Source organism: Cherax quadricarinatus, chromosome 53 (assembly GCF_038502225.1).
Source record: "Cherax quadricarinatus isolate ZL_2023a chromosome 53, ASM3850222v1, whole genome shotgun sequence".
In the NCBI taxonomy this organism is placed as follows: Eukaryota; Metazoa; Arthropoda; class Malacostraca; order Decapoda; family Parastacidae; genus Cherax; species Cherax quadricarinatus.
This window is the reverse complement of record NC_091344.1, coordinates 11080880-11107542: the sequence shown is the minus strand read 5'-3', so window position 1 is coordinate 11107542 and position 26663 is coordinate 11080880. Positions and strand designations below refer to the sequence as shown.

Genomic DNA, 26663 nt, shown 5'->3' with positions numbered 1-26663 from the left:
AGTGGAAGACACAAGGGGAAGTGGAAGACACAAGGGGAAAGTGGAAGACACAAGGGGAAGTAGAAGACACAAGGGGAAGTAGAAGACACAAGGGGAAGTAGAAGACACAAGGGGAAGTAGAAGACACAAGGGGAAGTAGAAGACACAAGGGGAAGTAGAAGACACAAGGGGAAGTAGAAGACACAAGGGGAAGTGGAAGACACAAGGGGAAGTAGAAGACACAAGGGGAAGTAGAAGACACAAGGGGAAGTGGAAGACACAAGGGGAAGTAGAAGACACAAGGGGAAGTAGAAGACACAAGGGGAAGTAGAAGACACAAGGGGAAAGTGGAAGACACAAGGGGAAGTAGAAGACACAAGGGGAAGTAGAAGACACAAGGGGAAGTAGAAGACACAAGGGGAAGTAGAAGACACAAGGGGAAGTAGAAGACACAAGGGGAAGTGGAAGACACAAGGGGAAGTAGAAGACACAAGGGGAAGTAGAAGACACAAGGGGAAGTAGAAGACACAAGGGGAAGTAGAAGACACAAGGGGAAGTAGAAGACACAAGGGGAAGTAGAAGACACAAGGGGAAAGTGGAAGACACAAGGGGAAGTGGAAGACACAAGGGGAAGTAGAAGTTACAAGAGGAAGTAGAAGACACAAGGGGAAGTGGAAGACACGAGGGGAAGTAGAAGACACAAGGGAAAGTGGAAGACACAAGGGGAAGTAGAAGACACAAGGGGAAGTGGAAGACACGAGGGGAAGTAGAAGACACAAGGGAAAGTGGAAGACACAAGGGGAAGTAGAAGACACAAGGGGAAGTAGAAGACACAAGGGGAAGTAGAAGACACAAGGGGAAGTGGAAGACACAAGGGGAAGTAGAAGACACAAGGGGAAGTAGAAGTCACAAGGGGAAGTAGAAGACACAAGGGGAAGTGGAAGACACAAGGGGAAGTAGAAGACACAAGGGGAAGTGGAAGACACAAGGGGAAGTGGAAGACACAAGGGGAAGTAGAAGACACAAGGGGAAGTGGAAGACACAAGGGGAAGTAGAAGACACAAGGGGAAGTAGAAGACACAAGGGGAAGTAGAAGTCACAAGGGGAAGTAGAAGACACAAGGGGAAGTGGAAGACACAAGGGGAAGTAGAAGACACAAGGGGAAGTAGAAGACACAAGGGGAAGTAGAAGACACAAGGGGAAAGTGGAAGACACAAGGGGAAGTGGAAGACACAAGGGGAAGAAGAAGTTACAAGAGGAAGTAGAAGACACAAGGGGAAGTGGAAGACAAAAGGGGAAGTAGAAGACACAAGGGGAAGTAGAAGACACAAGGGGAAGTAGAAGACACAAGGGGAAAGTGGAAGACACAAGGGGAAGTGGAAGACACAAGGGGAAAGTGGAAGACACAGGGGGAAGTAGAAGACACAAGGGGAAGTAGAAGACACAAGGGGAAGTAGAAGACACAAGGGGAAGTAGAAGACACAAGGGGAAAGTGGAAGACACAAGGGGAAGTGGAAGACACAAAGTGGAAGACACAAGGGGAAGTTGAAGACACAAGGGGAAGTGGAAGACACAAAGGGAAAGTGGAAGACACAAGGGGAAGTAGAAGACACAAGGGGAAGTAGAAGACACAAGGGGAAGTAGAAGACACAAGGGGAAGTAGAAGACACAAGGGGAAAGTGGAAGACACAAGGGGAAGTGGAAGACACATGGGGAAAGTGGAAGACACAAGGGGAAGTAGAAGACACAAGGGGAAGTAGAAGACACAAGAGGAAGTAGAAGACACAAGGGGAAAGTGGAAGACACAAGGGGAAGTAGAAGACACAAGGGGAAAGTGGAAGACACAAGGGGAAGTAGAAGACACAAGGGGAAGTAGAAGATTCAAGGGGAAGTGGAAGACACAAGGGGAAGTAGAAGACACAAGGGGAAGTAGAAGACACAAGGGGAAGTGGAAGACACAAGGGGAAGTAGAAGACACAAGGGGAAGTAGAAGACACAAGGGGAAGTAGAAGACACAAGGGGAAGTAGAAGACACAAGGGGAAGTAGAAGACACAAGGGGAAGTAGAAGACACAAGGGGAAGTAGAAGACACAAGGGGAAGTGGAAGACACGAGGGGAAGTAGAAGACACAAGGGAAAGTGGAAGACACAAGGGGAAGTAGAAGACACAAGGGGAAGTAGAAGACACAAGGGGAAGTAGAAGACACAAGGGGAAGTAGAATACACAAGGGGAAGTAGAAGACACAAGGGGAAGTAGAAGACACAAGGGGAAGTGGAAGACACAAGGGGAAGTGGAAGACACAAGGGGAAGTAGAAGACACAAGGGGAAGTGGAAGACACAAGGGGAAGTAGAAGACACAAGGGGAAGTGGAAGACACAAGGGGAAGTAGAAGACACAAGGGGAAGTAGAAGACACAAGGGGAAGTAGAAGACACAAGGGGAAGTGGAAGACACAAGGGGAAGTAGAAGACACAAGGGGAAGTGGAAGACACAAGGGGAAGTAGAAGACACAAGGGGAAGTGGAAGACACAAGGGGAAGTAGAAGTCACAAGGGGAAGTAGAAGACACAAGGGGAAGTGGAAGACACAAGGGGAAGTAGAAGACACAAGGGGAAGTAGAAGTCACAAGGGGAAGTAGAAGACACAAGGGGAAGTGGAAGACACAAGGGGAAGTAGAAGACACAAGGGGAAGTAGAAGACACAAGGGGAAGTAGAAGACACAAGGGGAAGTAGAAGACACAAGGGGAAGTAGAAGACACAAGGGGAAGTAGAAGACACAAGGGGAAAGTGGAAGACACAAGGGGAAGTAGAAGACACAAGGGGAAGTAGAAGACACAAGGGGAAGTAGAAGACACAAGGGGAAGTGGAAGACACAAGGGGAAGTAGAAGACACAAGGGGAAGTGGAAGACACAAGGGGAAGTAGAATACACAAGGGGAAGTAGAAGACACAAGGGGAAGTAGAAGACACAAGGGGAAGTAGAAGACACAAGGGGAAGTAGAAGACACAAGGGCACTTATGCAGCATATGGGAATCTTTATTCAGGAAACGTTCGCCACACAGTGGCTTCATCAGTATATAAGCCACGTCTACGGCCCTATGCTACATTCTACAAGATTGATGGACTGAACACATCGACTCCAGGCTGAGGGACTGATTACCTCATACTCCTCCTCCTTACGCCTTCCTCTTTGTTTTGGGACTGATGAAGCCACGTGTGGCGAAACGTTTCGAATAAAGATTCCATATGCTGCATAAGTGTCTCAATCTTCAACTTGTCGGTTTTTCAAACCATTCATCACAACTGTCAGACACTGCAGCATCATGGGATCTTGTTACAAAGAATTCTTCAACTCTTGTTCAACCTTTGGACAAAGACCTACTTCGACTAGTGGATGGTACCACTATGACCCCGCCTGCGCCTGCTTCACCTCACCTCACTACAGTATATAAGCCACGTCTACGGCCCTATGCTGTACATTCTACAAGAATGATGGACTGAACACATCGACTCCAGGCTGAGGGACTGATTACCTCATACTTCTCCTCCCTTACGCCTTCCTCTTTGTATTGGACTGATGAAGCCACTGTGTGCGAAACGTTTCTGAATAAAGATTCCCATATGCTGCATAAGTGTCTCAATCTTCAACTTGTCGGTTTTCAAACCATTCATCACAACTGTCAGACACTGCAGCATCATGGGATCTTGTTACAAAGAATTCTTCAACTCTTGTTCAACCTTTGGACAAAGACCTACTTCGACTAGTGGATGGTACCACTATGACCCCGCCTGCGCCTGCTTCACCTCACCTCACTACAGTATATAAGCCACGTCTACGGCCCTATGCTGTACATTCTACAAGAATGATGGACTGAACACATCGACTCCAGGCTGAGGGACTGATTACCTCATACTCCTCCTCTCCTTACGCCTTCCTCTTTGTATTGGACTGATGAAGCCACTGTGTGGCGAAACGTTTCCTGAATAAAGATTCCCATATGCTGCATAAGTGTCTCAATCTTCTACATTGAAGTACTCGAGAAAGGCTGATAGCATAAGACCCCCACGGTTTATAGCATGGCTGTCATTTTAAGAAATTTCAAGATCCATAATGATACCAAAACTTCCTTAAAGATATTACAAGAACCATAAAGATACAAAAAGAACCAAAAAAAGATAATAAAAGAACCCTAAAGATACTAAAAGAACCATAAAGATATCGAAAGAACCGTAAAAATACTACAAAAACCATAAAGACATTAAGATAACGTAAAGATATTACAAGAAGCATAAAGATAATGGAAGAAGTATTAAGATCCTAAGCGTTTAATGTTCTGATCATGCTGACCAACACTTAAAGGTCAGCTGTTGTCTCAGCAGTTTGATCAGAGTTGCTGAGGCTGTTGCAAACATCTTTACAAGAGTTGCTGAGGCTGTTGCAAACATCTTTACAAGAGTTGCTGAGGCTGTTGTAAACATCTTTACAAGAGTTGCTGAGGCTGTTGCAAACATCTTTACAAGAGTTGATGAGGCTGTTGCAAACATCTTTACAAGAGTTGCTGAGGCTGTTGCAAACATCTTTACAAGAGTTGCTGAGGCTGTTGCAAACACTTTACAAGAGTTGCTGAGGCTGTTGCAAACACTTTACAAGAGTTGCTGAGGCTGTTGCAAACACTTTACAAGAGTTGCTGAGGCTGTTGCAAACATCTTTACAAGAGTTGCTGAGGCTGTTGCAAACATCTTTACAAGAGTTGCTGAGGCTGTTGCAAACATCTTTACAAGAGTTGCTGAGGCTGTTGCAAACATCTTTACAAGAGTGTGGGCTTTAAACATCTTTACAAGAGTTGGTTGAGGCTGTTGCAAACATCTTTACAAGAGTTGAGGCTGTGAAACACTTTAAGGTTGCTGAGGCTGTTAAACATCTTTACAAGAGTTGCTGAGGCTGTTGCAAACATCTTTACAAGAGTTGCTGAGGCTGTTGAAACATCTTTACAGAGTTGCTGAGGCTGTTGCAAACACTTTTCAGAGTTGCTGAGGCTGTTGCAAACATCTTTACAAGAGTTGCTGAGGCTGTTGCAAACATCTTTACAAGAGTTGCTGAGGCTGTTGCAAACACTTTACAAGAGTTGCTGAGGCTGTTGCTAAACACTTTACAAAGTTGCTGAGGCTGTTGAACACTTACAAGAGTTGCTGAGGCTGTTGCAAACATCTTTACAAGTTGCTGAGGCTGTGAAACACTTTAAGAGTTGCTGAGGCTGTTGCAAACACTTTACAAGAGTTGCTGAGGCTGTTGCAAAACATCTGCGAGTTGCTGAGGCTGTTGAAACACTACAAGAGTTGCTGAGCTGTTGCAAACACTTTACAAGAGTTGTGAGGCTGTGCTAAACACTTTACAAGAGTTGCTGAGGCTGTTGCAAACACTTTACAAGATTGTGAGGCTTTGCAAACACTTTACAAGAGTTGATGAGGCTGTGCAAACATCTTTACAAGAGTTGTGAGGCTGTTGCAAACACTTTACAAGAGTGCTGAGGTGTTGCAACATCTTTACAAGAGTGTGAGGCTGTTAGAACTCAGAGCTGATGTGCAAACATTTACAAGAGCTGATGAGGCTGCTTGAACCTTTCAGGAGTTAGCTGAGGCCTCAGGAGAGCTAGAACTTCCGTGAGCTCTGATGCCAGAGATTGTTACAGAGACAGGTGACAGGAGCTCTTGATGCCAAGGATTGTGTTACTAGAGACCGATGAAGGGCTCTTGATGCCAAGGATTGTGTTATTAGAGACCGATGAAGGACTCTTGATGCCAAGGATTGTGTTATTAGACCGGTGAAGGACTCTTGATGTCAAGGATTGGGCTACTAGAGACCGATGAAGGGCTCTTGATGCCAAGGATTGTGTTATTAGAGACCGATGAAGGACTCTTGATGCCAAGGATTGTTATTAGAGACCGGTGAAGGGCTCTTGATGTCAAGGATTGTGTTATTAGAGACCAGTGAAGGGCTCTTGATGTCAATGATTGTTACCAGAGACAGGTGAAGGGCTCTTGATGATAAAGATTGTTACTAGAGACAGGTGAAGGGCTCTTGATGCCAAGGATTGTTACTAGAAACCGATGAAGGGCTCTTGATGCCAAGGATTGTGTTATTAGAGACCGTGAAGGGCTCTTGATGTGAAGGATTGTTATTAGAGACCGACGAAGGGCTCTTGATGCCAAAGATTGTTATTAGAGACCGGTGAAGGGCATTTGATGCCAAGGATTGTGTTATTAGAGACCAGTGAAGGGCTCTTGATGCCAAGGATTGCTTACTAGATGCAGCTGAAGGGCTCTTGACCGAAGGAGACTCGAACCTTGGAACAAGGTACGCAGTGCTTTACCATTCTCACCACAGTGTTTGTGTATATTTCGCGTGCTCTTGTGAATTCCTTGCATTGTTAAAATCTCTAGTTGGTCGATGTATGCAGGGGATGAGATGAAAAGCTGTAAACCTTCTCCCTGAAAGCTGGACGCCAAGGTATTGTCCAGTGTGGTGAGAATGGTAAAGCACTGCTTACCTTGTTCCAAGGTTCGTAGGTTCGAGTCTCCTTCGGCCAGAGATCAGTGTTCGTGTATATTTCGCCTGCTCTTAGAATTCCTTGTATATATATATATATATATATATATATATATATATATATATATATATATATATATATATATATATATATATATATAGAGAGAGAGAGAGAGAGAGAGAGAGAGAGAGATCATAAACAAGCTGTTTTGAAAGTGAATAATCAACAGCAGTGAATAATATAAAAAAATATTACGATTGATCTCGAATTTATTTGACAAAATGATTACTTTCTGGCAACAAAAAAATACTGTCCACTGTCCATGGACAACAAGAAAATACTGTCCATTGCCCATGGACAACAAGAAAATACTGTTCATTGTCCATGAACAAAAAGAATATTGTTCATTGTAAATTGACAACAAAAAAGTATTGTTCATTGTCCAAGAACAACAAAAAAATATTGTTCCTTGTTCCTGTACCAAAATAAAAAGAATATAGTCCAGTTAGTTATTGAAAATAAAATATCATCCACTAACGGAAAACAAAATATCTTCCAGTCATTAACGGAAAACGGAAAATATCTTCCAGTCATTAACGGAAAACGGAAAATATCTTCCAGTCATTAACGGGAAACGGAAAATATCTTCCAGTCATTAACGGAAAACGGAAAATATCTTCCAGTCATTAACGGAAAACGGAAAATATCATCCAGTCATTAACGGAAAACGGAAAATATCTTCCAGTCATTAACGGAAAACGGAAAATATCTTCCAGTCATTAACGGAAAACGGAAAATATCTCCAATCATTAACAGAAAACGGAAAATATCTTCCAGTCATTAACGGAAAACGGAAAATATCTTCCAGTCATTAACGGGAAACGGAAAATATCTTCCAGTCATTAACGGAAAACGGAAAATATCTCCAATCATTAACAGAAAACGGAAAATATCTTCCAGTCATTAACGGGAAACGGAAAATATCTTCCAGTCATTAACAGAAAACGGAAAATATCTTCCAGTCATTAACGGGAAACGGAAAATATCTTCCAGTCATTAACGGAAAACGGAAAATATCTCCAATCATTAACAGAAAACGGAAAATATCGTCCAATCATTAAGAGAAAACGGAAAATATCGTTTAGGCCCTAAATGAAAAGAAAATATTGTCTTAAGTCATTTATGAAAAACACAAGCATTTCGTCCAGTTATTTATGTAAAAGAAGGGAATATAGACCATCTGTTATACAAAACACTATAATATTTTCCAGTTCTTTATGAAAACAAAATTGTTATCGAAACATTTATTGAAAACCAAAGAATATCGTCCAGACATACAACATATACCATGCCTATTATTGTTATTGTTGTTGTTATTATTATTATTACATTCATGGAGAAGCGCTAAACCAGTAAGGTCATACAGCACCTGGGGAAATGGTAGGAAATCTTCTCAGTCTTCTCATCTGTAGAGAGAGAGAGAGAGAGAGAGAGAGAGAGAGAGATGATGGTAATGCTGGTGCAGTAGTAAGGATGAATGGGAGGGTGTTGGCACCTGGAGAAGAAGTTGATATCCTTGGGATGAAATTTGACTCCAAACTAACCATGAAGAACCATATTATAAATCTTGCAAACAAGGCAGCCAGGAAGTTTACAGCACTTCGCCGTATCTCGCATCTGCTTGACAGTAGGGGTTGCAAGATTCTGTACGAGGCACAAGTACGCTCACACCTTGAGTATGCTCCACTTTCTTGGTTTGCCTGCCCTCCCTCTCATCTGCGACTGCTTGACAGAGTAGAGAACAGAGCAAGACGTCTCATCTCTCGCCTGGACCCATCCTGCATAGATCTGTCATTTCAACAGAGCCTTCAACACAGGAGGGATGTGGGTGGCCTTACTGTTATGTACAAGGCCAATATTGTCAAAGTACCACACTTGGATCCACTTCGAGGACAGCGTGAAACAAACTTTTATGCCACAAGACGGGCAGAAAGCAACAACTTCACACTGGCTGTACCCTTCTCCAGAACATCACTCCATCTGAGATCATATATACCCAGGATGACTCGAGTATGGAACACATTCGCACAGCATAATGATGTCAACGAGATAAAGTCAGCTGATCCAATGAAAATGCTGGCCCACAGATAGCTCCAACTTTCAAATGAGCTGATGTAGGTAACAGCTCTTAGCTTGCCAATAAAGTTAGGAATCCTTAACCTGTAAATAGCTTGTCAATAAAGCTAGGGATCCTTAACCTTGTCAAACCCTGTGTAAAAAAAAAAGAGAGAGAGAGAGAGAGAGAGAGAGAGAGAGAGAGAGAGAGAGAGAGAGAGAGAGAGAGAGAGAGAGAGAGAGAGAGAGAGAGAGAGAGAGAGAGAGAGAGAGTGTAGAGGTCACAGTAGCAACGCAAGTATAGATTATACAAGACTTGAAACAGAGAAAGCCTTTACTGAAATGTTTCGCTCCCTGGGCGAAAGAGGCTTATCCTGCTCTTCGTTTTGCCCACACTCGTCGATACTCAGCTCTTCCAGTCGTGAATCATGCAGCAAGATTAATAGCGACTATTCGGATTTTTCACTCGTTTCTTGAACACGCAGCTGCAAATGAACGTTCAATTTCACGTTCAGGGTAGGTAAGGTTTGTCAGGAAACAGGACAGTTGTTTCCTGTCGCAAATCTTGGTCATATGAAGACCCACAGCTGGAGCTTTTGAACATCTGACAGAGACCTTCCGCTGGCTTACCGGTCCCCCCCCTTTAAAAAGTAAGGTTACATTCGCAAAGCAGCACAGGTGTTAATTTTTCAACACGTCCCATGCTGGAGCAGGTGTTAAATTTCCAACATGTTCCATGGTGGCACAGGTGTTAAATTTTCAATACTTTCGAAAGTAGCACAGGCGTTAAATTTCCCAACACTAATCAAGGAACCACAAATGTTAAATTTCCAACACTTCTCAAGGAAACACAGGTGTTAAATTTCCTAAATTTTCCGATGTATCACAGGCTTAAAGTTTCCAGCATCTTCAAAAGAAGCATAGGTATTATATTTCCAGCACCTCCAAAAGAAGCACAAGTCTTGAATTTCCAGCACCTCCAAAAGTAGCACAGGTGTTAAATTTCCAGCACCTCCAAAAGAAGCACAGGTGTTAAATTCCCAGCACCTCCAAAAGAAGCACAGCTGTTAAATTTCCAGCACCTCCAAAAGAAGCACAGGTGTTAAATTTCCAGCACCTCCAAAATTAGCACAGGTGTTAAATTCCCAGCACCTCCAAAAGTAGCACAGGTGTTAAATTCCCAGCACCTCCAAAAGAAGCACAGGCGTTAAATTTCCAGCACCTCCAAAGGTCGCCACATTGTGGCAAACAACAACAAGCCTCCGAAGCCAACTAACCCAATTTTGTACTCTAATCAGAGCTGGCTGAAAATAGAAGCGGTGGCAAGAGAACGCCAACCCACTCATATCAGTCGGGGATAAAGGCTAAACTCATTCTCCTACAGCACAAAACCCGCCATTAACAATGCTGAGAAAGTCCACCCAGATCCAAGGCAGCCGAAAAGATGACATATCTTCATTACAAATGCAATATGTGAGGTTATCCCAAGTCAAGGAGATTCCACTGGCAGTTTTTGATAATTCCGAGTCACTTTTAGCATTGCAATCCTTTATTATACGACGTTTCAAGTACATTGGGACTCTAGAACGTTAATAAAACTCCACTATGGGCAAAACGTCCAGTAACAAAGCTTTTCCCCTGTAAACGTGTCTTTAAACTATCAACTGCTCCTGTACTCCACTGTCGAACTGTTTTGGATGACATGAGTCACTGTGACATTGTTTTTATGGGGAAGCGCCAAACTCGTAGGAGTCATACAGCGCCTGGGAAAGGAGATGGTAATCAGGCTCGATCTGAGGAAGTGAAAAGTAGCTTCAATAACTAACATCTAAGCATCATGATAAACCACAGAAAATCGAAAGAACTTTAGATATATTGAATTATTCAATCAAAGCACCGCGCACAATTCTGAGGAATTTTTCAACTGCTGGAAAAAAACGCGTTTATTTATATTATTGGTGGAGAATTTTTAAAATCTCAATCTTTTGGGCCGTCTCTGTTCATCTGTCTTAGTCTTCCTGCCTATGTCTCTCTGTTTCTCTCTCTCTCTCTCTCTCTCTCCTCTCTCTCTATCTCTCTCTCTCTCTCTCTCTCTCTCTCTCTCTCTCTCTCACTAAAAATCATTTCCAACACAACAGGAAAAGATTATCTGCTTTTTTTTTCGCCGGTTAGCGCTAACGAGGCCTGGTCACAGACCGGGTCGCGGGGGCGTTAACCCCCAAGACCCTCTCCAGGTATACTCCAGGTATACTCCAGGTATACTCCAGATATACTCCACAGAAACTAAACAACACTGGGGTCGTTGCTGCCTTCACAAATCTTCTTCAGAATACCACAACCGGAACCACACACTCAACATTTTAAACTTGTTTGCAAAATCAGGGAATTCTTTCATCCAGTCAGAACACATGATGATACTCCATTACAAAGTTGATCTCAATTCCTTTCAGAGATGGACGATCTTCCGCTTCCTCAATCTACTGATCCTCTCATGAAAAGCGAATCGAAATCTTTTATATCATTTGTATGTTATGTTAAATCTCATCGACTACACATCCATGCAGAATATTTTTAGCCCTTATAATAGTTAATAGAGAAAGTACATTTGTATAACTATATAAATAGACACCACTAACTCAAGTGCCTTAGCTAGTTTATTAAGTTTAAGCCAATAGATTTTAATTCAGTAATTTATATTGCAATTCACCTGTACATTATTTTCAGAAATACTTTATTTTCTAAAATAGAAATAAACAGGTGTTTCAGTGTGTATATATCTACTGGGAGATAAACGTGTGTGTGTGTGTGTGTGTGTGTGTGTGTGTGTGTGTGTGTGTGTGTGTGTGTGTGTGTGTGTGTGTGTGTGTGTGTGTGTGTGTGTGTGTGTGTGTGTGTGTGTGTGTGTGTGTGTGTGTGTGTGTGTGTGTGTGTGTGTGTGTGTGTCTGTCTGTCTGTCTGTCTGTCTGTCTGTCTGTCTCTCTGTCTCTGTCTCTGTCTCTGTCTCTGTCTCTCTCTCTCCCTATCAATCAATCACCACAATCACCAGGTGCGGCAGCCACCGCACCTGGTGATTGCGGTGGCTGCCGCAGATTAACGATTGCAGTTGTGCCGCACCTCGTGACTGCGGTGCTAAGAGGAGGTATTCACCTCGCGCGTCGCGCGTGACACTCTGTACTTTCCGCTACTGGCTGTGTGATGCTAATGTAGTACCTGGCACCCTTAATGTGGTGCCTGGCACCCTTAATGTGGTGCCTGGAACCCTTAATGTGGTGCCTGGCACCCTTAATGTGGTGCCTGGCACCCTTAATGTGGTGCCTGGCACTCTTAATGTGAAGCCTGGCACCTTGCAGTGCCAGAACCCGTTATTCGTGCTTTTGTTCACAAACATATGTCGAATTTACTCTTTTTGTTGACCCTATCGAGTCCAATAGTCTCTCGACCTATTTGCTCTATACACCGCTACTAGAACTAAGCTTGGCTTCGCGAGTAGGGTTTCTGCGTCCCTATTAGAAGACAGAGGTTCGAGCCGCCACCACCCCTTGCGATGAAGAACGCTGAGTGAACGTTGCACAGAAACATAAAATATTAACTGAAAATTCTGCGAGTTTTATTTGATGATTTTCAGGGAAGGTTTGTGAGTCATTTTATGTGTTTATGAAAGTGCCTGAACCTAGGAGTGCATAAAAGTACGCGAGAGTACGAGTGCATGAAAGTACATATGAGTACATAAAATATGTAAGAGTACAAGGGTGTTCAGGTCAGTACATGGAAACATATATGAGTGTGAATACATAAAAATACATAGAGTACATGAGAATATATGTGTATACATGAAAGTACAAGAGAGAACGTAAAGGGACATGAGAGTACAAAATATGAGAGTACAGGAGAGCCCCGCATATAAAGTACCTTCTTTTCGGCGTTTCAAGTTTTCGTTGACCTCAAATTGTTCCACTGTTCATTATGTTCCACCCGCCGGCGACTGTCACTCTCTTAATTGAAAGCCAACGAAACCGCGGAACACCGAAAATAACGCTGTATATGCGGGGCCCTTCCTGTGTATGAGAGAGTTCACAAACCTACGGATCAGAAGTTTAGATTTTTGTTCATTTTTCACCAATACTAACAAAAAATGTTTGCCTCTTAGAATCTATGTTAATAAGTGTCAAAACTCACGAGAAAAATATACAAGAAATGAAGCAATCCCCTCAGGAGCTTCCAGAGGGGACTAATAACAGGGCTAAAAACACTCACCACTGGATCCTCCCGAGGGGACTAATAACACGGGGTGAAACACACTCACCTGAGGAGCCTCCAGAGGAAACCAATAACACGGTGAAAGCACACTCACATCATGAGCCTCCAGAGGGAATCAATAACACGGGGCCAAACACACTCACCTCAGGAGCCTCCAGAGGGGACTAATAACAGAGCTAAAAATACTCACCTCAGCAGCCTTCAGAGGTGACCTAAAACAGGGCAAAAAACACTCACCATTGGAGCCTTCAGAGGGACCAGTAACACAGGGATAAAAACTCTCCTCAACAGCCTTCAGAGGTGTCCAGTAACACAAGAACAAACACACTCACCTCAGGTGCCTCCAGAAGGAACCAATAACAGGGCCAAAAACACTCACCTCAGAAGTTTCCAAAAGGGACGAAATTGGGCCTGAGTCTGATGTCGTACCCGTCCAACAGCATCTCAATGGTCTGAGTGACGTTGTCCAGGTGTTCGCTTGTCCGCCCGGCACCACATCCTCTGCCGGGAAAAAAAAAAATTCAGCATAGAAATAAAAACACGTCTTTTTTTCAGCATGAAAATAAAAGCACGTCTTTTTCAGCATTATTATATATTTCAAGTAGTAATTCAAAAATACGATAAACAGAGGAATCTTAATTTTTTCGATGTTACAACCCCATCCCCCACCAGATGGGCTTCATCAAACACCTGTGGGTAAAATGTTATAAAGGAAAAATTTTCTTGTATAAAGTTTCTTTGGATTTACAAATTGTTTACTTATTTGTTTACCTGCCCGTTTTCTTTGAAGTGCTAAACCCATTGTTTTTGAAGAACTAAACCCAGTTTTTGAACTGCTGAACCCATTTTTTGAACTGTTAAACCCAGTTTTTGAACTGCTGAACCCATTTTTTGAACTGCTAAACTCATTTTTTGAAGAGCTTAGCTCGAGACATTAATGCTGACCGATAAAAAGGGCCAAGAAACTCACGCTGTTCAACAACTTTCTTAAGAGCCACAAGAATTTCACGTTCCAGCAAACTCGATCACGGAAAAAAAATTCACGAAGGATTGAGAAAACACATGACAACTGTTACCAGGCTCTTACCAGGCTCTTACCAGGCTCTTACCAGGCTCTTACCAGGCTCTTACCAGGCTCTTACTAGGCTCTTGCCAGGCTCTTACCAGGCTCTTGCCAGGCTCTTGCCAGGCTCAAATAAGATAACCTATACAATGTTTCAATGTTTCCGAGGAGTAGCTCAAAAATTAAGTAAAATCTCCGAAACTGTCCTCGCGTACTATATAAATTTAGGAAATGTCCTTTCCAAAAATCACAAGAGACCAATATACATACATATATATGCAATTAAATCACAGTAAATGCTTCGGTAATGTTTGGGTAGGGCATCAGTTGTTGTTTCACAGAGCCGGGTGTTGTGACGTGACTGTGAGGCGTAGTCTTGTTGTTGTGGTGTGACTGTGAGGTGTAGTCTTGCCCTTATATGCCTTCCTGTTGATGTTTTATTTTTATAGTTCCTTGATAATGTGAAAAGTCACGAAAGTAGCATGTCAGCTAAAGGAAAATATGTCAACACAGCTCATAATCCTCACAAATTTTATGCATTTAAATTAAACTAATTTATACAATCCTGAAGTTATTTTCAAATCTTAGTAAAATTTACATAAGCCATTGTTCTATTATAATTCGTTCAACCATTGATTTGCTTGTTACAACTTTCCCAGTCTTTTGAAAATCAGTTTGGTGGTTAAAATCTTTGGCATAGATAGACAGCTTAAAATACTTTTTACAACCATAAAAAATAAAAGGAAGCATATTGAACCAAGAATAAGTTGGTTCTGCTGAAGCATGAAAACTTGCTTGATATTCTTTCTATACTTTAGACCTGAAAAATCAAGGTTATATTCAGAAATCTTGATGCCTTAAACCATATGATTAAAGCTAACCTCACAAATGCTAAAGGCTGTGTCTACAGTGTTCCTTGAACAAAATGCAATAAATATTATTTTTTTGAAAAATGGAAAAAGGTCTTGAAGAAAGATTCTAGCACCATAAATACAGCATTTGAACCTTTAGGAGTCTAATACTTTGTTTATTCATGCGAGAGATTTCAACCAATCCTGGAAAGAGGTCATGTAAATTTTCACTCCGCATAATCTGGCTAGAAGTGTGGTTTGCACCTACCGTTATTCCTCCGGGGAAAGGTTACGTTGAGGTCTTTTTTCTAGCACTAACTTTGGAAAGGTGTCGTATCCAGTTTGGGGCTGGCAAAAGATGGGGAGTTTCATAAAAAAAACTGGTTAACTTAGGGAGAGAAAGACACCTGGTGAAGAGATGGAAGGCATCGTGTTTATCCATGTTTATTATACTGGCTTCCATCCATTTGAAGGCGCATACTGTCAGTGGGATTGCAGAGCAGTTCTGACTTGTTCAGTAGAGTGCTGGCTGGATTGCTCCAGTTAACATTTCGAGAGTTTAAGGGAGAGGTCTAGATTCTCTCTTTGCTCTTGGATAATTCTGCTGTCCTCTAACAAGTACTGTTTGGCCACCCCCAGAGGGCCATCATAAAAGTACCCGATGTTGAGCTCACTAGTCAGGTCTTCGTTGGTCTTTTTGAAGGAGAGGCAGAAAAGTGGAAGGGCAAAAGGTTCACCCTGATGGACGCCTACACACGAGTGGATTTTATGTTCACCAGATGAGAGATGTCTTGATGTGGAATTATAACGTGAGTTTTTGAACAAAGGGAATGACAATTTTCATGAAAAACTCAAAGTGCCTAATATATATTCCGACTGAATTTAACGCATAAGCAGAGTTCAGTTTTAACAGAGAAGATGAAATGTAAACGAAAACCTTGCAAGGCTTCTTTTGATGATTGTGCAGTGTATGAATGCTCTAAATAATTTAGAACCTATTGAGTGTTGACTGTCAGTGAAGGAGGATACTGTATTGAGGCTCACAGTTTCTTACGCTGATGATGTGGCGCCCTCAGCAAGCGGTTATAACATAAACATAGATGGAGTAACTACACTTATCTACCCAAAAACTTTTAAAATAATGAAAAGGATCATACTCTGGTAATGATAGGAAAGTCTGCAACCTCATGGGCTCTCAAGAATGTTGAACCTTTACCTGGATGTTAAGAGCACTATACGTTTGCCAAATTACATGAGGGGACAAATTAACTGCTGTTGTTAAACAATGCAAACTTGTGCCAAAAAAGAAATTCCCCTCTGGCTAATCTGAGCTCTTCCCAAGTATTTTACCCTCTCCATGTGACGTCTCACGTTAAGCTTATGGATCAAGCGGGATCATGAAGTTAAATGTGACATCACTGTAACTCTCCTTGAGCTACCTTGTCAACAACAAGAAAGCTGATGTGTGGGCAATGTTTACCGTGAAGGGAGCAATATGGCGGAATGCAGCTGTTTAGACCATGAGCGATCCTTCCTTACAAAGACTTTTCAGTAAATTATGTCACCGCATGCAACCTATCCTCATTTAACTCCTGTGTGATCCATACGGCTTTGGCGCTTGTCTTCGAAAATAATAATAAAAGTCTTAATTTTACCAAACTGATTTTCTTTGCGTGGTTTACAGCGTCGATTTCCGTGACTGGAACAATTCACAAATAACCCAATGTTTGGGTCCAAGTCAGACCCAAACATCGTCGTAAGATCCTATGTGTGGGTGATGTGTGTGTATTCTCGGCAAACTTACACTATTTTCTTTATTACAGGTTAGATTAGATGAGGCTACATAAGCACACGAAACAACAAATATGTGTCTGGTAACGCGATGGCTGCCCACCACCAGGAAATTTATAAATGGTTCATAAAACCGACAAGTTGAAGGAGACGTTTGGTAATCTTGACTGTGAAAACGTTCGCCGGCAAGCGAGTGGCTTCTCCAGTCCAATACAGAGAAGAAAGGTGAATGAAGTCCCTGGCTGGAGAAACGCATCCACAATAAACTCATTCTTCGCCAGGAAAGGTAACTGCAAATCTAGTCTAACCTCAGTAGTGCGAGAATATCTTACTCTCATAATGTTCATGAATAATCTTGAGAAAGAAGGTTAAGAGGATCAGTATGAGGGAACCGAAACAAAGAGGAAAAAACTGAATATACTGCAAGAAACATAGGGAATACAAAGGCAGAAGAGAGGAAAGCTTTACTAAGGCAACGTTTCCCTCAAGGAGAAACCTATCATGACAGGGGAAAAAGTTCTTCTCGAGGGAAAAGTTGTCTTAATCAAGGTTAATACAAGGTACTACGAGTCCTTGTACTGCACATACAGATGTCAGCACTCTGATTTTCCAGTTATACTGTGAGAACGTGCCACTTATCAACATTAATTAGCATTATAGAGATTGAATTTAACGACTCGGTAAACCCGTGTGGGTCAGTCAGAACAAGGATGGGTAGAGGCTCGATCAGCTGTCCGCTAATTACCACCAGGTTTCTGATTCGCCACGGTGTTGGTTATCAACGTTACTGAACTATGCAAGTTTTTACTGTGTCAACGTTTCGCTGTGTAGAGCTGTATAAAGTCTCTGAGTCTCTAAAACTCTACAGAGAGCAAAACGTTGTTACAACATTGGCTTTTGCTGAATTTGCGTCGTTTCTACTAAAAGGCTGGACCACTAAGCCAGCGGAAGGTCTCGATCAAATGACTATAAGCTCCACTAAGCGGGCCATTATACCACTAAGACCCACGTTAACAGAATCTTGCACATTTCTCCACAAAACCAAAATGGAATTACCACTGTACAACAGAGGTATAGCCGGTTTCAAGATGGGGCTTTGCCTGTTCAAGCTGGTACCTGATCAGTCGGGCTGTGATGCTTACGCTCAACTGCTTGCTGCTAACACTAATAGCCTGATTGCTCAGGACATCAATCAGGAGGATTGCTCTGCGACCAATATGTGTGGGGCCTTGGTCGAAGGAATAGATTTTAGGGACGATCAAGACTCCACAAAAATCTCTTAGTTCCATTGTCTTGATGCTAGTGAGGGGCTCTTGATTCAAAGAAAGGGAGCTGTCCTTCCCCTTCCTCGGATCAAATTTGGTGACCTCCAATCCCCCAGGCACTATATGGGTATTACTTTTGCAGCGCTTTCCAATAATAATAATAATAATAATAATAATAATAATAATAATAATAATAATAATAATTTTCTATTTTTCTCTCGTCCAATTTCACCCTCCTCTTCTTCACGTTCCTCCTACCTTGTCTTACATATCATCTTTCCCATTCCTAGTTTCTCATTCTCCTTTTCCTTTGTCGTAATTCTCATTCCCCTCCACCCTTTCTGTTGCTTTCTTTAGTTTCCTCCCTCCGTTCTCCATTCTCACGCTCCTTCTTGCACCAATGTACAGCTCTCCGTTACAGAATTAGCACAAGTGTAAATACAGATACACCAGACAAAGTAAGGTACATTTGATTTAGGTCGTGCAGTACCCAGCGACTTGGGTTAGAGTTCTTAGTCCATTGCTCTCAATGCTCCTCTTCATTTATGCTTTCTCCTCCTTTTTCTCCTCTTTCTTCTCTTCCTCCTCCTCTTTCGTCTCTCCATTTTTCTCCCCTTCTATAAGCCGAGCATCAGAGATAATCCATAGCTCCATGGTGCGTCTGCAGATGGCCAGCCTACACACCTGTTGCCTCAACTCACCTAGCAGTAAAAATAGGCGCCTGAGAGTTAGTCAACTGTTTAGTAGCAGGAGAACACATCGCTCTGGGTTGTACTTCATCACGTCATTACTCTACTACCCAGAGCGATATGGGAATAAATGCAATCCATTTTAAGCGATGTTTGTCGCATTTTAAGGAAGAAAAAACTACAGGGGGAAAATGTGAGAACCTCAGATCAGGCAAGATGGATACTAGGAGCAGCAACATCCTAGTCGAATAGTCAAAGAAGAGAACAGCCTGGCTGTAAACAAGGCTACCGGGGGAGAAAAATCTTCGAAACAGGTCGCAGGTATGGTGAAAACCCAATCAAGGGAAAATATGACATTCAATCGATTTATTCAGTCCATCAATATTGATGGAGAGAACCATTTATCAACATTATTATTATCCTGGGGGAGCGCTAAACCAGTGGGGATTATATAGTGCCTGCAAGGGGAATGAGTGGAAGGCATTCAGGCTTAAGTCACGGAATTGCAACACAGATCCAATTTCCTAGATCAAGAGCCAATCACCAGCATCAAGGAACGTCCCTTGAAGGGGTGGAGGGGGGAAGAGAAGAGCGACTACATTTGCTGGGATTACGAGCCACTTAGAAGAAAGACACTTCCAGTAAAACCAATTCCAGACTTGCTGGAAGTATTCAAGTGATGATAAAGGCCTCCTCACACTGTCTTCTATCTCATCTCGGAATTTATTCTCATCACCACCGAAATTTTGAAGAAATGTGTTTCTGTTTTCACTAATTAGCTTTAATTATAATTACTGGATCCATACGTCGCGCTGCTGACGATGATTATGAAGATATGCAGGTTTTTGTTAAAGCAACGTTTCGCTCTGTGTAGGCCTTCACCAAGTTAGGAAGTATCACACACACACACACACACACACACACACACCCACACACAAACACACACACATAAACACACACTCACACACAAACACACACACACACACACACACACATACAGGAAAGTAAGAGATAATAATAGATATATACTAGCTGGAAGGGGAAAGTAAGAGATAATAATAGATATATACTAGCTGGAAGGGGAAAGTTATCTGCGAGAGATGAAATGGAAAAAAAATAAAATATTCTTTTTATTTCGGATTAATTTGGGGTCTCTCTCAGCGTGTGGGAGTTATGGGGCTTGATCCAAGGTCTGAGGGGGATGTTGTGGGGCTTGATCCAAGGTCTGAGGGGATGTTGTGGGGCTTGATCCAAGGTCTGAGGGGGATGTTGTGGGGCTTGATCCAAGGTCTGAGGGGATGTTGTGGGGCTTGATCCAAGGTCTGAGGGGGATGTGGGGCTGATCCAAGGGGATGTTGTGGGGCTTGATCCAAGGTCTGAGGGGGATGTTGTGGGGCTTGATCCAAGGTCTGAGGGGATGTTGTGGGGCTTGATCCAAGGTCTGAGGGGGTTGTGGGGCTTGATGCTGTGGGGCTTGATCCAAGGTCTGAGGGTATGTTGTGGGGCTTGATCCAAGGTCTGAGGGGGATGTTGTGGGGCTTGATCCAAGGTCTGAGGGGGATGTTGTGGGGCTTGATCCAAGGTCTGAGGGGGATGTTGTGGGGCTTGATCCAAGGTCTGAGGGGGATGTTGTGGGGCTTGGGGATGTTGTGGGGCTTGATCCAAGGTCTGAGGGGGATGTTGTGGGGCTTGATCCAAGGTCTGAGGGGGATGTTGTGGGGCTTGATCCAAGGTCTGAGGGGGATGTTGTGGGGCTTGATCCAAGGTCTGAGGGGGATGTTGTGGGGCTTGATCCAAGGTCTGAGGGGGATGTTGTGGGGCTTGATCCAAGGTCTGAGGGGATGTTGTGGGGCTTGATCCAAGGTCTGAGGGGATGTTGTGGGGCTTGATCCAAGGTCTGAGGGGGATGTTGTGGGGCTTGATCCAAGGTCTGAGGGGGATGTTGTGGGGCTTGATCCAAGGTCTAGAGGGGGATGTTGTGGGGCTTGCTCCACGGTCTGCGGGGGATGTTGTGGGGCTTGATCCAAGGTCTGAGGGGGATGTTGTGGGGCTTGATCCAAGGTCTGAGGGGATGTTGTGGGGCTTGATCCAAGGTCTGAGGGGGATGTTGTGGGGCTTGATCCAAGGTCTGAGGGGGATGTTGTGGGGCTTGATCCAAGGTCTGAGGGGGATGTTGTGGGGCTTGATCCAAGTTCTGAGGGGGATGTTGTGGGGCTTGATCCAAGGTCTGAGGGGGATGTTGTGGGGCTTGATCCAAGGTCTGAGGGGGATGTTGTGGGGCTTGATCCAAGGTCTGAGGGGGATGTTGTGGGGCTTGATCCAAGGTCTGAGGGGGATGTTGTGGGGCTTGATCCAAGGTCTGAGGGGGATGTTGTGGGGCTTGATCCAAGGTCTGAGGGGGATGTTGTGGGGCTTGATCCAAGGTCTGAGGGGGATGTTGTGGGGCTTGATCCAAGGTCTGAGGGGGATGTTGTGGGGCTTGATCCAAGGTCTGAGGGGGATGTTGTGGGGCTTGATCCAAGGTCTGAGGGGGATGTTGTGGGCTTGATCCAAGGTCTGAGGGGATGTTGTGGGGCTTGATCCAAGGTCTGAGGGGGATGTTGTGGGGCTTGATCCAAGGTCTGAGGGGGATGTTGTGGGGCTTGATCCAAGGTCTGAGGGGGATGTTGTGGGGCTTGATCCAAGGTCTGAGGGGGCTGTTGTGGGGCTTGATCCAAGGTCTGAGGGGGATGTTGTGGGGCTTGATCCAAGGTCTGAGGGGGATGTTGTGGGGCTTGATCCAAGGTCTGAGGGGGATGTGGGGCTTGATCCAAGGTCTGAGGGGGATGTTGTCCAAGGGGCTTGATCCAAGGTCTGAGGGGGATGTTGTGGGGCTTGATCCAAGGTCTGAGGGGGATGTTGTGGGGCTTGATCCAAGGTCTGAGGGGGATGTTGGGGCTTGATCCAAGGTCTGAGGGGATGTTGTGGGGCTTGATCCAAGGTCTGAGGGGGATGTTGTGGGGCTTGATCCAAGGTCTGAGGGGGATGTTGTGGGGCTTGATCCAAGGTCTGAGGGGGATGTTGTGGGGCTTGATCCAAGGTCTGAGGGGGATGTTGTGGGGCTTGATCCAAGGTCTGAGGGGGATGTTGTGGGGCTTGATCCAAGGTCTGAGGGGGATGTGGGGCTTGATCCAAGGTCTGAGGGGGATGTTGTGGGGCTTGATCCAAGGTCTGAGGGGGATGTTGTGGGGCTTGATCCAAGGTCTGAGGGGGATGTTGTGGGGCTTGATCCAAGGTCTGAGGGGGATGTGGGGCTTGATCCAAGGTCTGAGGGGGATGTTGTGGGGCTTGATCCAAGGTCTGAGGGGGATGTTGTGGGGCTTGATCCAAGGTCTGAGGGGGTTGTGGGGCTTGATGTTGTGGGGGGCTTGATCCAAGGTCTGAGGGGGATGTTGTGGGGCTTGATCCAAGGTCTGAGGGGGATGTTGTGGGGCTTGATCCAAGGTCTGAGGGGATGTTGTGGGGCTTGTTGTGGGGCTTGATCCAAGGTCTGAGGGGGATGTTGTGGGGCTTGATCCAAGGTCTGAGGGGGATGTTGTGGGGCTTGATCCAAGGTCTGAGGGGGATGTTGTGGGGCTTGATCCAAGGTCTGAGGGGGATGTTGTGGGGCTTGATCCAAGGTCTGAGGGGGATGTTGTGGGGCTTGATCCACGGTCTGAGGGGGATGTTGTGGGGCTTGATCCAAGGTCTGAGGGGGATGTTGTGGGGCTTGATCCAAGGTCTGATGGGGATGTTGTGGGGCTTGATCCAAGGTCTGAGGGGGATGTTGTGGGGCTTGATCCAAGGTCTGAGGGGGATGTTGTGGGGCTTGATCCAAGGTCTGAGGGGGATGTTGTGGGGCTTGATCCAAGGTCTGAGGGGGATGTTGTGGGGCTTGATCCAAGGTCTGAGGGGGATGTTGTGGGGCTTGATCCAAGGTCTGAGGGGGATGTTGTGGGGCTTGATCCAAGGTCTGAGGGGGATGTTGTGGGGCTTGATCCAAGGTCTGAGGGGGATGTTGTGGGGCTTGATCCAAGGTCTGAGGGGGATGTTGTGGGGCTTGATCCAAGGTCTGAGGGGGATGTTGTGGGGCTTGATCCAAGGTCTGAGGGGGATGTTGTGGGGCTTGATCCAAGGTCTGAGGGGGATGTTGTGGGGCTTGATCCAAGGTCTGAGGGGGATGTTGTGGGGCTTGATCCAAGGTCTGAGGGGGATGTTGTGGGGCTTGATCCAAGGTCTGAGGGGGATGTTGTGAGGCTTGATCCAAGGTCTGAGGGGGATGTTGTGGGGCTTGATCCAAGGTCTGAGGGGGATGTTGTGGGGCTTGATCCAAGGTCTGAGGGGGATGTTGTGGGGCTTGATCCAAGGTCTGAGGGGGATGTTGTGGGGCTTGATCCAAGGTCTGAGGGGGATGTTGTGGGGCTTCATCCAAGGTCTGAGGGGGATGTTGTGGGGCTTGATCCAAGGTCTGAGGGGGATGTTGTGGGGCTTGATCCAAGGTCTGAGGGGGATGTTGTGAGGCTTGATCCAAGGTCTGAGGGGGATGTTGTGGGGCTTGATCCAAGGTCTGAGGGGGATGTTGTGGGGCTTGATCCAAGGTCTGAGGGGGATGTTGTGGGGCTTGATCCAAGGTCTGAAGGGGATGTTGTGGGGCTTGATCCAAGGTCTGAGGGGATGTTGTGGGGCTTGATCCAAGGTCTGAGGGGGATGTTGTGGGGCTTGATCCAAGGTCTGAGGGGGATGTTGTGGGGCTTGATCCAAGGTCTGAGGGGGATGTTGTGGGGCTTGATCCAAGGTCTGAGGGGGATGTTGTGGGGCTTGATCCAAGGTCTGAGGGGGATGTTGTGGGGCTTGATCAAAAGTCTGAGGGGGATGTTGTGGGGCTTGATCCAAGGTCTGAGGGGGATGTTGTGGGGCTTGATCTAAGGTCTGAGGGGGATGTTGTGGGGCTTGATCCAAGGTCTGAGGGGGATGTTGTGGGGCTTGATCCAAGGTCTGAGGGGGATGTTGTGGGGCTTGATCCAAGGTCTGAGGGGGATGTTGTGGGGCTTGATCCAAGGTCTGAGGGGGATGTTGTGGGGCTTGATCCAAGGTCTGAGGGGGATGTTGTGGGGCTTGATCCAAGGTCTGAGGGGGATGTTGTGGGGCTTGATCTAAGGTCTGAGGGGGATGTTGTGGGGCTTGATCCAAGGTCTGAGGGGGATGTTGTGGGGCTTGATCCAAGGTCTGAGGGGGATGTTGTGGGGCTTGATCCAAGGTCTGAGGGGGATGTTGTGGGGCTTGATCCAAGGTCTGAGGGGGATGTTGTGGGGCTTGATCCAAGGTCTGAGGGGATGTTGTGGGGCTTGATCCAAGGTCTGAGGGGATGTTGTGGGGCTTGATCAAAGGTCTGAGGGGGATGTTGTGGGGCTTGATCCAAGGTCTGAGGGGGATGTTGTGGTGCTTGATCCAAGGTCTGAGGGGATGTTGTGGGGCTTGATCCAAGGTCTGTGGGGGTTGTGGGGCTTGATCCAAGGTCTGATGGGGATGTTGTGGGGCTTGATCCAAGGTCTGAGGGGGATGTTGTGGGGCTTGATCCAAGGTCTGAGGGGATGTTGTGGGGCTTGATCCAAGGACTGAGGGGGATGTTGTGGGGCTTGATCCAAGGTCTGAGGGGGATGTGGGGCTTGATCCAAGGTCTGAGGGGGATGTGAGGCTTGATCCAAGGTCTGTTTGGGATGTTGTGGTGCTTGATCCAAGGTCTGAGGGGATGTTGTGGGGCTTGATCCAAGGTCTGAGGGGATGTTGTGGGGCTTGATCCAAGGTCTGAGGGGATGTTGTGGGGCTTGATCCAAGGTCTGAGGGGGATGTTGTGGGGCTTGATCCAAGGTCTGAGGGGGATGTTGTGGGACTTGATCCAAGGTCTGAGGGGGATGTTGTGGGGCTTGATCCAAGGTCTGAGGGGGATGTTGTGGGGCTTGATCCAAGGTCTGAGGGGGATGTTGTGGGGCTTGATCCAAGGTCTGAGGGGGATGTTGGGGGCTTGATCCAAGGTCTGAGGGGGATGTTGTGGGGCTTGATCCAAGGTCTGAGGGGATGTTGTGGGGCTTGATCCAAGGTCTGAGGGGATGTTGTGGGGCTTGATCCAAGGTCTGAGGGGGATGTTGTGGGGCTTGATCCAAGGTCTGAGGGGGATGTTGTGGGGCTTGATCCAAGGTCTGAGGGGGATGTTGTGGGGCTTGATCCAAGGTCTGAGGGGGATGTTGTGGGGCTTGATCCAAGGTCTGAGGGGGATGTTGTGGGGCTTCATCCAAGGTCTGAGGGGATGTTGTGGGGCTTGATCCAAGGACTGAGGGGTATGTTGTGGGGCTTGATCCAAGGTCTGAGGGGGATGTTGTGGGGCTTGATCCAAGGTCTGAGGGGATGTTGTGGGGCTTGATCCAAGGTCTGAGGGGGATGTTTGGGGGCTTGAACAAAGGTATGAGGGGGATGTTTGATCCATGGTCGGTGGGGGATGTTGTGGGGCTTGATCCATGGTCTGAGGGGGATGTGGGGCTTGATCCAAGGTCTGAGGGGATGTTGTGGGGCTTGATCCAAGGTCTGAGGGGATGTTGTGGGGCTTGATCCAAGGTCTGAGGGGATGTTGTGGGGCTTGATCCAAGGTCTGAGGGGGATGTTGTGGGGCTTGATCCAAGGTCTGAGGGGGATGTTGTGGGGCTTGATCCAAGGTCTGAGGGGGATGTTGTGGGGCTTGATCCAAGGTCTGAGGGGATGTTGTGGGGCTTGATCCAAGGTCTGAGGGGATGTTGTGGGGCTTGATCCAAGGTCTGAGGGGGATGTTGTGGGGCTTGATCCAAGGTCTGAGGGGATGTTGTGGGGCTTGATCCAAGGTCTGAGGGGGATGTTGTGGGGCTTGATCCAAGGTCTGAGGGGATGTTGTGGGGCTTGATCCAAGGTCTGAGGGGGATGTTGTGGGGCTTGATCCAAGGTCTGAGGGGGATGTTGTGGGGCTTGATCCAAGGTCTGAGGGGGATGTTGTGGGGCTTGATCCAAGGTCTGAGGGGGATGTTGTGGGGCTTGATCCAAGGTCTGAGGGGATGTGGGGCTTGATCCAAGGTCTGAGGGGGATGTTGTGGGGCTTGATCCAAGGTCTGAGGGGATGTTGTGGGGCTTGATCCAAGGTCTGAGGGGATGTTGTGGGGCTTGATCCAAGGTCTGAGGGGGATGTGGGGCTTGATCCAAGGTCTGAGGGGATGTTGTGGGGCTTGATCCAAGGTCTGAGGGGGATGTTGTGGGGCTTGGTCCAAGGTCTGAGGGGATGTTGTGGGGCTTGATCCAAGGTCTGAGGGGATGTTGTGGGGCTTGATCCAAGGTCTGAGGGGGATGTTGTGGGGCTTGATCCAAGGTCTGAGGGGATGTTGTGGGGCTTGATCCAAGGTCTGAGGGGGATGTGGGGGCTTGATCCAAGGTCTGAGGGGGATGTTGTGGGGCTTGATCCAAGGTCTGAGGGGGATGTTGTGGGGCTTGATCCAAGGTCTGAGGGGGATGTTGTGGGGCTTGATCCAAGGTCTGAGGGGGATGTTGTGGGGCTTGATCCAAGGTCTGAGGGGGATGTTGTGGGGCTTGATCCAAGGTCTGAGGGGGATGTTGTGGGGCTTGATCCAAGGTCTGAGGGGGATGTTGTGGGGCTTGATCCAAGGTCTGAGGGGGATGTTGTGGGGCTTGATCCAAGGTCTGAGGGGGATGTGGGGCTTGATCCAAGGTCTGAGGGGGATGTTGTGGGGCTTGATCCAAGGTCTGAGGGGGATGTTGTGGGGCTTGATCCAAGGTCTGAGGGGGATGTGGGGCTTGATCCAAGGTCTGAGGGGATGTTGTGGGGCTTGATCCAAGGTCTGAGGGGGATGTTGTGGGGCTTGATCCAAGGTTTGAGGGGGATGTGGGGCTTGATCCAAGGTCTGAGGGGACGTTGTGGGGCTTGATCCAAGGTCGGAGGGGGATGTTGTGGTGCGTGATCCAAGGTCTGAGGGGGATGTTGTGGGGCTTGATCCAAGGTCTGAGGGGATGTTGTGGGGCTTGATCCAAGGTCTGAGGGGATGTTGTGGGGCTTGAT

At 46.2% G+C, this 26663-nt stretch overlaps 1 protein-coding gene across 1 annotated transcript in view; it reads right to left on the bottom strand.

Moving 5' to 3' along the window:
• Lcch3 (Ligand-gated chloride channel homolog 3) overlaps positions 1-26663 on the bottom strand; it is a 157874-nt gene that overhangs the window by 94554 nt on the left and 36657 nt on the right. The window contains exon 2 of the mRNA XM_070096309.1: positions 13299-13398. Coding sequence (XP_069952410.1) covers positions 13299-13398 — 100 coding nt within the window. The remainder of the gene's footprint in view (positions 1-13298; positions 13399-26663) is intronic.